Consider the following 14,004-nt stretch of genomic DNA (forward strand, 5'->3'; position numbering starts at 1 on the left):
TTTTTAGTTCTGCCCACAAAGTTTCTATCAGATTGAGTTCAGGGCTTTGTGATGGCCACTCCAATACCTTGACTTTGATGTCCTTAATCCATTTTGCCACAACTTTGGAGGTATGCTTGGGTTCATTGTCCATTTGGAAGACCCATTTGTGACCGAGCTTTAACTTCCTGGTTATGTCTTGAGATGTTGCTTCAATATATCCATATAATTTCCCTTCCTCATGATGCCATCTATTTTGTGAAGTGCACCAGTCCCTCCTGCAGCAACTGCCACCCCCATGCTTCAAGGTTGGGATGGTATTCTTCAGCTTGCAAGCCTCACCCCTTTTCCTCCAAACATAACGATGGTCATTATGACCATTTTGTTTCATCAGACCAGAGGACATTTCTCCAAAAAGTAAGATCTTTGTCCCCATGTGCACTTGCAAACTGTAGTCTGGCTTTTTTATGGCAGTATTGGAGCAGTGGCTTCTTCCTGTCAATATAGGACTTGTTTTACTGTGGATATAGATACTTGTCTACCGGTTTCCTCCAGCATCTTCACAAGGTCCTTTGCTGTTGTTCTGGGATTGATTTGCACTTTTCGCACCAAACTATGTTAATCTCTAGGAGACAGAATGTGTCTCCTTCCTGAGCGGTATGATGCTGCGTGGTCCCATGGTGTTTATACTTGCGTACTATTGTTTGTACAGATGAGCGTGGAACATTCAGGCATTTGGAAATTGCTCCAAAGGATGAATCAGACTTGTGGAAATCCACAATTCTTTTTCTTGGCTGCTTTCTTTTGATTTTCCCATGATGTTGAGCAAAGAGGCACTGAGTTTGAAGGTAGGCCTTAAAATAAATCCACAGGTACACCTCCAATTCAGTACAGCAGCTATCAGAAGCTAATTTTCTAAAGGCTTGACATCATTTTCTGGAATTTTCCAAGCTCCTTAAAGGCACAGTAAACTTAGTTCCCACTGGATTTGTGATATAGTCAATTAAAAGTGAAACAATCTGTCTGTAAACAACTGTTTGAAAAATTACTCATGTCATGCACAAAATAGATGTCCTAAACGACTTGCCAAAACTATAGTTTGCTAATATTAAATCTGTGGAGTGGTTAAACAATTAGTTTTAATGATTTCAACCTAAGTGTATGTAAATTTCTGACTTCAACTGTATATCTGAAAAGAAGTCTTTGCTTCAACAAACACTAAAGGTTTGTCACTACAAGCTTTTAAAATGCATTTGAAATGCAACCAGTGAAATGGGAACAGTGCAGTGGCCCTACAACTAGCCAAGACTTATTGATCCACATTTCCAGTACTCTTTCTACAGAAAATAAATGAAACAAATAAAACAAAAATAAAATAAAACAGTACCAATAAAATGGCAAACTGACTTGTAATGTTCAGCTGCGTCCTCAAACTGCCCAAGGAATATGTACGCATTTCCAAGGTTGCAGTACGCTCTCCTCTCGGCTGCCCGGTCACCAAACTCCTTTGCAATAAGGAGACGCTGTAAAAATATAGAAAATAAGAAAGCATGATTTATTTTCATATTGACACTAGCACATTTAGTTCATTTTAACTGTGTAATATACAATAATCATTACTGTGATTATAATATTCATATACAATAAAAATGATTGTCATTATAATACTTTTTGTACAAAATTAATAGTATATACCAAGGGTTTTCAAACTGCGGTCCAGGGACCCCCAGGGGGCACAAGGGTGTGCTACTGGGTCCGTGAAAAATTTAAAAGTTAAATGTGAAGTGAGAATAAATAATAAAAAATAAATAAATAAAAATAGAAAGTTAACATTTGTAGAATTTACAGTATCATGAGATTAATAGTGATTTTTTTATTTTTTATTGATTATTATAGACAACTAGATCATTCTATATAGTTTCAAATATTATTTAAAAATATATATTAATTTCTGAATAATCATATCTCCTTCCTTGCAATGCATATTATCATTATAACATTTATGGGTAGTGGTGGGTCAGCGGTTAAGGCTCTGGGTTACTGACCAGAAGGTCGGGGTTCAAGCCCCAACACCGCCAACAACACCTTGAGCAAGGCCCTTGACCCTATCTGCTCCAGGGGTGCCGTATCATGGCTGAGAAATGCACTCTGACCCCACCTTAGCTGGTATATGTGAAAACAATTATTTCACTGTATATATGCAGAAATATATATATATATATATATATATATATATTTTATTGATTGCTAAACTTTTTAAACAGAAAGAAATGGTAATACACTGCCTGGCCACAAAAAAAGTTGGACACACAAATATTGTTTGGACTGCCTTTAGCTTAGATTAAGGCAAGCATTTGTCGTGGCATTGTTTCGACAACATTATGCCACAACATTTATTTCCATCAAGAATTGTATTCATTTTTGTCCGAGAAGTACATTCAGTACATTCAGGTAGTCAGCTGACTTCATTTTATTGCTGCATAATGTTGATGAGCCTAGACCTGACCAATGGAAGCAACCCCAGATCATAACACCACGTCCAGAGGCTTGTACAGTGGGCACTATGCATGACGGGTGCATCATGTCCTTCCCTTCTTACCCTGACGTGCCCATCGCTTTGGTAAAGGGTAAATCTGGACACATCAGACCACGTGACCTTTTTCCATTGCTTTCAATTTGTCCAATCTTTATGCACTCTCTAGCAAACTGACATAGTTTTTCTGATTAGCCTCACTAACAAGTGGCATTCTTGTGGCCACACAGCTGTTTAGTCCCAATCGTGTAAGTTCTCATCTCATGCGTGTAGAAATGCTCCAACTTTCACTATTAAACATAGCCGTGAGGTCTACTCTCGATTTTTTATGATGTGGCTTCAAGCGTTTTAGTGATCTCCGATCACGATCATTCAAGATGTTTTTCTGACCAAATTTCTTCCGTGAAGCTGGCCAATAATTTGCCCCATCTGAGACATAGTAACATCTTTTCCACAACCACAGGATACGTCTTTCAACATGGCTTTTTAAGACATGAGATGCTACACACACTTCATCAGTTTGGGTTCAAAGAATTGTTGCCAGCTGAAACACATTAATCACTGTAATAACGATCCAATCATAGACTCTTGTGTATCTGCTTACTTAAATCCAAACGGCAATTTTCTTTGGCCAGGCAGTGTAGTAGAAAAGTATATTTGAAAAATGTGTTTAAAAAGTGCACTCAGATGATTAGACTCTAGCCATCTCTGTCTTAGGCCAGAAACACACTTTTTGCAAGTCCGCGTACAACGATGTATCGTTTTGCAAACGCACGGTCTGGTTGAACATACATTACATGCCTTCTTGCGTTACTATGGTGGTAAAGGCCAAGGTATACTTCATTTTTCTGTGTTCCAGATCGGATCGCACCCAGTTGACCGTGTTGCCTTTCAAAGTATAATCTTTTGACCGCAAGTGGATGAGAACGTGTTCAAAGCATGTGCACTACGATGACTTGGTGATACTCTTTTAGTTTTAATTTGCTTCATGTATAGGTGACACTACTGTTCTACCCGCTCCGTACGGGACTCGAACCGGCGTCTCCAGTGTGGGAGGCGGGTGCTCTAACAAGGAGGCTAAAGGCTACAGCCTCTAGCGTCAGTCGCTAGTGCACCTCTTGAGGTCAGGAGAGTGAGGTTTACACGCTGCACAGCTATCTATCAGCTGGCTCCCGTTACACTCACCCCCCTAAACCTCACTCCCATCCGGGTCACGGCACCATTGTGACGCTCCTGTTCTACCCGCTCCATGCGGGACTCGAACCGGCGTCTCCAGTGTGGGAGGCGGGTGCTCTAACAAGGAGGCTGGCTGCACAGCTGGCTCCCGTTACACATACTCAGGCATGTGATCGGCAAAAACAAAGCAGAAAAAAAATACCGAGCAAAGACAGCGACACAAGCTTACTGCATCTCCATCCAACATCTGGGAAGGGATCGCTTTCACAAGCTTTGCGTTTTGTATATTAATATGGTAAACCTCGAATCATCTCATTTACTGCCCACCTCAGTGTGTGCCTCCACGAGGGCTCTGCTCGCTCACGCGGCACTGAACGAAGCGAACAATCAGACACAGCATTTTGTCGCCATATCGCGATTTCAATTAGAAATGTGCTTTACGACTTATTTCACTAAAGTTTAAATGGAAATTTGAGAGTCGGCTAGTCAAAAACTATGAAACCATCAGAAAAACGTGTGAATATTGCCTTTGTACATTAAACAGAAAACAAATGAAAGACATTCACAAAATCATTGTTAGCCGATATAGACATATTTGTTGAATAATACAATAAGACCAATAAGAGAAAACCTTATTAAGTTACCCAATATGTTATAACAGTCGGCACATTGTTGAAAATAATTGCAGGTAAGCCAAGTGTAAATACTGTGCTGAAAAGTTGCGCTAATTTTGTATATATTGTCTAAAAATGGCATCCACTTGCAGAATAAGAGAGATTTAACCAATTAAACAACCAGCACTTCTTTCAAAAGTAGCCTATTTAGCTACTGTTCATGGCCTACAATAGCCATTTACATGGAAAATGGACATGGTCCGGTGAAAGAAAATCTGTGCACCTGAAAAAGCTTGCTCGGCTGGAACAGAGGTTTCAGGCATGCACAGGTTTAAAGAGGCCTTGAGTGTGAAAACACCCATACATAACATTCGTGAGCTTGACAAGATCATATATGACCAGCCAGATATTGCTCGCTTTCTCTCAATAATCCCCTGTAACTGGATGCTTACACTCGCAGAATAAAATTAATCATTGCTGACTGTCAATAGCGCATTTTTACAATGACATCGGTAACTGAAAACTCTGAGTGCTCCATTAGGAATACACAAGTCCTTCAGTCCTACAATTTGTGCAATTAGGGGGCTTTCACACTAGCACTTTTGGTGCACCCGGGTTCGAATGACGTCAGAGTTCGGTTCGTTTGGATGATGTGAACGCTGTCTTCCGAACTCGGGTGCGCACCCTCGAACCGTACTCGGGTCCGCTTAAAAAGGTGGTCTGGGGTACGGTTCATGTGAACTCCAGTACGGTTCGCTGCTGATATGAACGCAATCGAACCAAACCGCGGAAGTGAACCGCTATTGATGACGTATAATGTGGTCGTCAGTCTCACACGCGTCACTTTCAAAATGAGCGGAAAGGGTTTACTTTGGTCTTCCGATGAAATATTTGATAAACGTTAGCTCTTTCGTGCGTGCGTGCATGCGTGTGTGCAAGCAGAGAGATGATTTCTGCTTGCCTTCGCAAAAATTGTCTTCGGCGGACAGCCCGCTGTCTTTTGAACGATTTCAGTATTTTTGCGGCAGACAGACGCAAGTGTGTTTCTGTATCTTGATGTTGAAAACAAAACCAAAAGGTTAAAAAAAAGAAGAACAAATGTGAACCGAGCAAGTCTATTCATTTTGACGCCTTTTCATTTCGCGGTTATCAAGCAACACGATTACGCACCAGCTGCAGTTTGATGACGCAAGCGTACCGCGGTTCGGATACAAATATATAATGTGAACACAGTCCATTGGGGGGAGGGGGGAGCAATCGAACTCGGGTTCGGAACAGGCAATCGAACCAAGTGTGAAAGCCCCCTTAAATTGACATCATAATGGTGTTGTGCATTAACCCAGTTTATTAACTACACATAAAAGCTTGTCATACCTGCTCATGAGCAAGAACAGCCTCCTGGAAGTTTCTGAGCAAGTAATACGAGTTGCCAAGGTTACCGTAGGTCCTGCCTTGTGCCGCTCTGTCCCCTAACTCTTTCACAAAGGCCAGGTTCGCTCTTCAAACCGAGAAGTAGAGGACAGACAAACCAGTGAACCAATGCAGAAAATGCTCAGCCAATTCTATCAGTCCTGAATGATTCTCAAGTCTTAGGAGTCCACGAGAGTAAACAAATCTCTATAATGTTTGTCGAGGCTTGAATCTTTTGTCTTTCTGCACATGTGTGTTGTCTAAAGTTTGTTCACCCAAAAATGAAAATTCAGTCATCGTTTAATCACCCTCATGTTGTTAAGATATTCGTCTAAACTTCTCCTTTGGTGTTCTACTGTGAAATAAAGTCATACAGGTTTGGAACAACATGAGGGTGAGTAATGACGCCAGAATTCCCATTTTGTGAACTAGCCCTTAAAAGGAATGAAAACAACATATGCGGGTTGCTCTTTCTCTGTTCACTCACTCGTAGTACTCGGTTGCTTTCTTTAGAGCGATGCGTGCCTCCTCCGGAACTTCTCCAGGGTCCATACCACTCCAACATATGTTCTTCCCTTTGGCGTGGTACACATTCCCATAATTATACAGCGCCCGAGCCTGCCCCACCTGCAAAACCACACACACACACAATTACAGATAACATACAGCCATCAATCCACCGAAAGCAACCACAGCTGATTACACACCTAACATGGATCAACGCCTTGCATATAAGTTTACAGTCTATTAAAAAAAATCATATAGACCAAGCGTCTGCCCAGATAACAGGGCGACAAATTTGACTGTCATTTGAAAAACATTTTTAAAGCACATTCAAAAGCAAGGCCTACTTGGTCATAAACTATTCAAGCTAAATTTAAAGGGACAGTTCAACCAAAAATAAATATTCAGTTATCATTTACTCGAATGAAGGTTTTTCATGAAACAAGAAATAAAAGATTTTGCTGGACCTTCCGAGCTGCTCTTTTCCAAAAAGTAGCCCATATGAATTAAATGAATAATTTGCCCAAAAATGAAAATTCTCTCATCATTTACTCACCCTTGAGCCATCCCAGACGTGTATGACTATTTTTCTTCTGCTGAACACAAATTAAGATTTTTAGAAGACTATTTCAGCTCTTATCCAGACAAGTCAACAGGGTCCAAAACTTTGAAGCTCAAAAAAGCACATAAAGGCAGCATAAAAGGCTCCAGTGTTTAATCCATGTCTTCAGAAGTGATATGATGGGTGTGGATAAGAAACAGATCAATATGCAAATCCTTTTTTACAATAAATTCTCCTTCCAGCCCAGTAGGTAGCGATATGTACGAAGAATAGCCAAAAAGAAGAAGAACTCTTAGGAGAAAAGAGAGCTTAGGACATTTTGAAAGTGGACATTTTTAGTAACAAAAGGACTTAAAAATAAATCTGTTTCTCACCCACACCTATCATATCACTTCTGAAGACATGGATTTAACCACTGGAGTCTTATTGATTTATTTTATGCCGCCTTTATGTGATTTTTATAGCTTCAAAGCTTTGGACTCTGTTGACATCATTGTAAAAATCGTTGTGTTCAGCATAAGTAAGAAAACCTTCATGTTTTTATTGGTTCTCCATTGGTTCTCTCATGTCTTGTAAACAAACATGACATGCCAAGTGATCAATATACAGTATGTTATGCATATGGACTACTTTTATGTTGCTTTTGTGTCCTATTGGAGCTTGACAGTCCCTGGTCACAATATGCTTTCATTGTATGGAAAAGAGCAGACGTTCTTCATTCATGTTTTTGTTCCAAGGAAGAAAGTCAAACAAGATTGAAATGACAAGATGGTGAGTAAATGAGGAAATCATTTTTCATTTTGGGTGAACTATCCCTTTAAATCCCTTTGGTCATGTTACAGATACTAACCTTGTCATGGAGCATTCTGGAAATGTCCAGGTGTCTTTGGCAACAAACCGCTGCTTCGTCATAGCGACCGAGAACCTTTAACGTGTTTCCAAGGTTACCACTAGCTTTAGCCTCTCCCAACTGGTCTTCAATAGTTCTGAAATAATACACAATACAGCAACAATTATGCAGGAACATAATTTTGAACTTAAGATATTAAAGTTTAAGTAATGTAATAGAGACCAGCTTTAAAACAGAGAGAGAACATTCCTAATTCAGACCTGGTGAGGGTGAGATCATGCTGATGGTATTCCAGCGCTTTATTATATTCGTGCAGGTGGAAGTAGGCGTTGCCCAGCTGACTGTAGATGGCACTCAGAATCTGGAGGTCTTCTGTGCCCACCTGGATGGCAGACTCAAAAAAAGACACGCCCGCACGGTAATCCCCCACTTTACACAGGTGCTCACCTTCCAGAGCCAGCTCCAGACAGGAGGCCTCCATCCTGCAGGGGGCGGTAGAGAGAGGTTAGAAAAGTGCATGAAATAGATGAGTTCATGAATAAGGATTCAGAAGCAGAAATTGTTAAATTCTGTCTAACATCTTGAACTGTTACTATAACAGGAATGCAAACACAGTAACACGTTGCTTCCGAAATTGACCAGATTCTACCTTGACTGTCATTTAAAGTAATTTCCTTTTCCCACACAGTTCCTTACACTTACACTTGTGCACCAGTAGTTTCTTTACAGTGTTGAGCTCATGGGGTCTATTGCTAAAGAGGGTATATTCTAAGGGATGATGTCTTATAGGGGCTCTCTGCTGAGACCTTACATACACTTTTGTAGGATGCATGTTGTATTTGTCGTGTTATGCATAGATAAGGGTTTTATACCTTGTCTTAGCCTGGCACAATGCATTGTCATTTTTAGATCCCCACTGAAAGCAAAGTGATGCCCAAAGCGACAGATTTGCAGCCAATCAGAATACATTACATTTTGGACCAATGAGTAGACTTGCCACGATATCATCATTTTAACACAGGTGCAGGGTTCACGTTTAAACCAGTTAACACCAGTTTTACCACTGGTTGGACACTAAGTGGTACTATGAGGTCATTTTCGTTAAGAATTAGCCTACACAATAATGCAAGGTGGCTTGATTTCAAACTTTGATCTTTATATTTTAAATCATCTTAAGCTAAAAATTCAAATGAAACTGAAAAAAATTAAGTGCAATTGAAATGTGTGTATTTCAACATTTTGAAAGGGCAACATCTCTTTGACAACGAACCTACTTCATCCATGCATCCTCTCCATCATGGGCTGGTCGGGTATTTCATTGCCCGGGCAAATACCTCACTTATTGTGGGTTGTTGCAGGTTAATGTTGGTGTTTTATTACCTTTCATCCCAGCACCCAGTTTAGCTGCTTCGGAAGCATAATGACTTTGACTGTGTGTGATATATATATATATATATATATATCTATTTATTTATTTATTTATTTATTGGGGCAGTCAATTGATTAACATTTTAAATTCGATTAATCAAATTTAATTGCATATACAAATATTTGCTGAGAAAGCCCCTCATATAACAAGAATTCAATATATACTGATTTAAACAGCAATTCATTTCACGAGTGAATTTGTAAATCAGATCAAGATTTATTATGAGGGCTTGTTTAAGGACCCTTCAATGTACACCTGCGTCAGACATGCATATGTAGCGTCTCGGGTGCGTTGCGTCATAAACATTATATTTAACTTGACACTAGTGTTGTCAAAAATACTGGTACCCGAGTACCGGGTCTACCCGTATACCCACGCAGAGGCGGGAACTTTCGAACGCTCACAACAAGCAAAAGATTGCGGCAAGTAAAGCTGCTTCTGCGGAGCCTCAACTGAATCTTGTCAAAATGAAAAGTGGGAAAAAGCCAGGTAATTTGAGGCTGATGAAAAGGGAAACATCATAGATCAGCAAAAACCTATTTGTAAACGCTGCTTTCGCAATTTTCTGACGATAGGAGGAAACACATACAACTTAATAAAGCACCTGAAAGACAGACACCCGGATTTATTCAAGCAAATAAAGCAGGTGAGTTTAAATTTTCACAGTTTATATTATGTAGATCCCAAAGTATTAGTGAATGATTGTGGAATAAGCGGAGGCGGAGCTCTTTAAAGAAAACATCCCGGCGTTACATCTTAAATGCAGTCAAATGTAATGCGTTATTGCTTTATTAAAGTTCAAATAATACAGAAGCAGATCATGTTAATAACTAAAAACTCAGAAACTGGCATTTCTCTGTGTGGTCGGTGCCTCTTCTATGAGTTGCGCGAATGTCCCGATCTCAGGGGAGAGATTGAAACTGCACCCAGCTGAGAGAGACTCCGCCTCGGGGGAACTCATCCCTCGAGCGCGCACGCTTAATGCAGCTAGATTAGAACTTATTTAATCATAATATCTATATATATATATATATATATATATATATATATATATATATATATATATATATATATATATATATATATATATATATATGTTCATATGCATTTCTTATCATGAAGAAAAATAGCAATATGCAGCCTTATTAATAAGAGAGCACTTTGCACATTAGTTGTGGAAATTGTTTTTTTATTCATTCTATTGTATGCTGGTTTATTTAGGTTTTGTTTTTTAGTACTTGGTAAAAATGTAAATTAAAAGTTGCAAAAGTTGAAGCAAATCTTATATAAGTGTTCAAAAATACTTTAAGCATACATTGTTCAGTTTTGTTATAATTAAAATATCATATATTTAAATTAAAGTGTTGCTCAATGGCATATTTTTGTTCCTAGTTCTGCTGCTAATGTTTTGTAGACTTTGTTATTAAAAGAGTGTTGTTCAGAAACCTGCTTTTGTGTTTTTGCTTTGGTACCGAAAATGGTATCGAGTACCTTGAAATTTCACTGGTATTGGTACCGACAACTGAAATCTTGGTACCGTGACAACACTACTTGACACAGTTACCTAAAAATGTGGTTTAATAATTAGAACACATCTTGAGATCCCTTAGTTCGGATTTGCGCTCCAAGTATTTTGAACGCAAGAACGCAACACATGTCTGTGTTGTTTTTGTCTGCTGAAGGGTTGCTTTGTTCACTGTATAAACGGAGTGTTGCTCATACAGATTAAATTTCACTTACGGCCCTCTGGAGTAAACAGGTGGTACTTCAAGCTTGCATTAGATAGATAGATACACACACACACACACACACACACACACACACTAAAAAGTGAGAATCTTTTAAATACACGTGTTCCACGAGACTGCACGCCTCCAAACAAACAGTGTGTCAGACATGCGCATTGACGGCTTTTCTGCCATCTGTTCTAAAAAATGTGTTTCTTCAACCACATGTCTGTGTGTCTAACAGCATTTCTTGTGTAGAGAGGTCTTATAGTTAACCACCATGCACATCATATTCTCTACCTGCAATTTAACATCTTGTCAGTACGCGTACTTTTGCTGCCTGTGTAATTTGATACGTTGGTAAAGAACATCTGGCTTTATTTAAGTCTATTCTAGTCGTTAGGTTATTGTATTGATATTGGAAGTTCCACTCGTAATGTTTTCCCCTTTTACCCAGTATAAAATTTCACATCTGTGTCGTTCCTAGTATCGTTCAATTTCAACATTAACAGATTGGACGATTAAACGAGAGTTGACACATTTTAGTAAGTTTCTTTCAACAGATCACAGAGGGTACAAGTCGGAGAGAGCATTGCGCCCCGCTCCGTTTGAATGGGTAGCACCGATCTGTCACAGACATCATTAGAAAGCGGAGACTAAAATAATGTTTCTCCAAAAACTACTTCGGACTCAAATGATGGGAGCACGTCCCATTTGCGGATATGCAGCTAACGGTAAATTAATATCATTTATATGCAAACTGGAACAAAAACAACTATGATTGTGATCTCTGGGATATATTGCAAGTGCTTTTCTTCCCTTGCATAAACTTCAGTATATTTGGGTTGTGGGGTTTCAATGTTCGGTGCACTCCGATGATGTCATCATAGGACTATCGGTTACGCATATCGAATAGAGCATTATCCCTCTCCTTATCGCATATCACATTTTTCCTACATATTGTGCAGCCCTATGCAACACTGTTAAAGTCTGCGACTGGTTTAAACAAGATCTTAAAAGCTCGCATTGTGTTGAACCAAGCTACGCCATTCAAAAATGAAATCCAAAAACATTTCATAGCACTCTTTTACTCTACTAACTTTACTTCCCCAACTGTTTCTCCTACTTTATAGTTACAAACAAGCCACTACGTACAATTTAATATTCACTAAGAAAATCTATTTTAAAATATAAATGAACAAATAGTCACTTGACACTTAAAAAACCCATTTCTGAACACCCTGACAACCACCATATGCCAATTGTGAGTGGGAAACCTCACAACCAAAAACACACCTTACCGTTTCTCCTTTTTCTTTTTGTAAAATCCAAAGCACTGCCTAAACAAAGACATCTCAATTTTTTGGATGACCTTTTCTCCTCCGCTGTGACAGATATGTAGTTTAACTTTCCATGGGATACAGCGTGAGACCCATGGCTTTGGCCTTTGCCCATTGAGACGCATTATAGACTGGACTGACCACTTCCAAAAGAAAACAAATTCCTGGGTGACCCCCCTCTGCCAGACCTTTTCCAACCCTCAACACTTGTGAGAATGTTCTTCTCCTCCGCAGCTTATCCAGACAGGGTTTAAGCATCCAAAATGTTCGTTGACATTCTGTGGAAGGTAACATTGGGTTCTGTACACAAACGGAGGGTCAACAGTAAGCCTGGCTATAAAAGATGTGAAAGAGCAACACAACTGTGTCATCTACGGACACCTGATGGCAAGTGTCAATTCCTATTAAGAGTGAAAAGATTATCACGCATAAAGGGGGGGAAACAGAAAAACCCTGAAGTGCTTTGAGCTCCTAATCCTGATACACCAGTTGGTTGGACGACCCCTGCGAAGAAGCTTTCTATGTTCAGATTCACAATTACTACATCTCATACTTTAAGTTGGGATTCAAACAAACCCCTATTAAGCATTAAGTTTGGAAGCATAACTCTTGAATGACATCATTTTGAAAATAAGCTGAAAAATCCCATAGACCTAAATTGAAGGAGGGACCTGAGCCATATCTAGAAACCAAAATCGGACCATTGGATAAAGTTACATTAAGAACTAGTCACGCTTCCCATTAATAACGAGAGTGAGATGAGAAAAGAGGAAGAACAGGGTGTTTTCCAGGTTGCGTCAAGGACTAAAGCAATCCAAGTGCATGCCATAATTGATTAATCTTGTGCTCAAGCAGAGTGAAATGTCATGGAGAACGAGTCCAAGGCAAACACAGGCAATCAGGTAATCAAGGCCACGTTGGGGAAATCCATTAGACAGATTCAAATCCTGCGCTTTGCCCAAAGTGTCCTCAGCATAAGTATGATGGCATCGACATGTTCCATGTCTTCATCCTCAGTAAAGTGGGACTCGACCTGAGAGGCTGAGGCGTTTTCTCCAACGACTAATTTCCTCTATATACTCACTCATACTTTTTATGAAGTCATGAGCTTTGCTAATGCTTGCTGAAACACCAGAACATATGGGACGCATGTTGCTCATCTTAAGTATGTATACCATGTGGCCCTTTCTGCCTTTTTCTGAAACAGTGCTATTAAATTATGATTTACTCACGTTCTATTCCATACAATAAAAGCATACTGTCAAACTCTAGAAAGGACACAAAAGAACCATCAAAGTATCATAAAAGTAGTCCACACAATTTGTGCAGATCATTCTAGTTATATTGATGCATGCGCAGAGCACTATGGTGTTTAGTCTCGCCAGTAGGGCTGGGCAATATGTACAAATAATTTTATCAATAATCACCTTTAAAAAAAACATTGCGATATCTGATTACATCGTCAACCCCCCTGCCAAGAGTCGGTGATTTTTTTTGCTTTATTGACTTTGCTTTAAAAATGTAATACATTAATTGAAACAGAAAAAACATAAAAGACATTTCTAAATTCAAAGTGCACTGTAAACTAAACGAAGTGATAAAAAATGCTTATTTAACCACCTCCCCAAATCCAAACATTTACTGTCTCCAGTGGCTCCATCACACAAGCATCCATCAATGACACCAGGTGGAAAATTGTTAATAGCCTACAGATTAAGAACTAAAGACAATCATAAATGTAAACACAATAATAAAGCCTAATAAATTCCCTTGTAGCCGCTTCAATTGGCCAAAAACCACCCATTTAGATAAGAAAAGCCATCGAACTAACATGTACAGCGACCAATAACAGTCGGTTTTGTCATTACAGTGTGTCTTGG

The 14,004-nt window shown here is 39.4% G+C and overlaps 1 protein-coding gene across 3 annotated transcripts in view; it reads right to left on the bottom strand.

The window, feature by feature from the left end:
• Positions 1-14,004, bottom strand: part of LOC127618713 (G-protein-signaling modulator 2-like) — a 40,768-nt gene that overhangs the window by 17,093 nt on the left and 9,671 nt on the right. For all 3 annotated transcript variants that reach the window (XM_052091319.1, XM_052091318.1, XM_052091317.1), the window contains 5 exons: positions 7,889-8,110; positions 7,629-7,764; positions 6,200-6,339; positions 5,677-5,800; positions 1,387-1,502 (listed from right to left, as the gene is read on the bottom strand). In XM_052091319.1, coding sequence (XP_051947279.1) covers positions 1,387-1,502; positions 5,677-5,800; positions 6,200-6,339; positions 7,629-7,764; positions 7,889-8,110 — 738 coding nt within the window. The remainder of the gene's footprint in view (positions 1-1,386; positions 1,503-5,676; positions 5,801-6,199; positions 6,340-7,628; positions 7,765-7,888; positions 8,111-14,004) is intronic.

The sequence above is a fragment of the Xyrauchen texanus genome, chromosome 25 (assembly GCF_025860055.1).
Source record: "Xyrauchen texanus isolate HMW12.3.18 chromosome 25, RBS_HiC_50CHRs, whole genome shotgun sequence".
NCBI lineage: Eukaryota > Metazoa > Chordata > Actinopteri > Cypriniformes > Catostomidae > Xyrauchen > Xyrauchen texanus.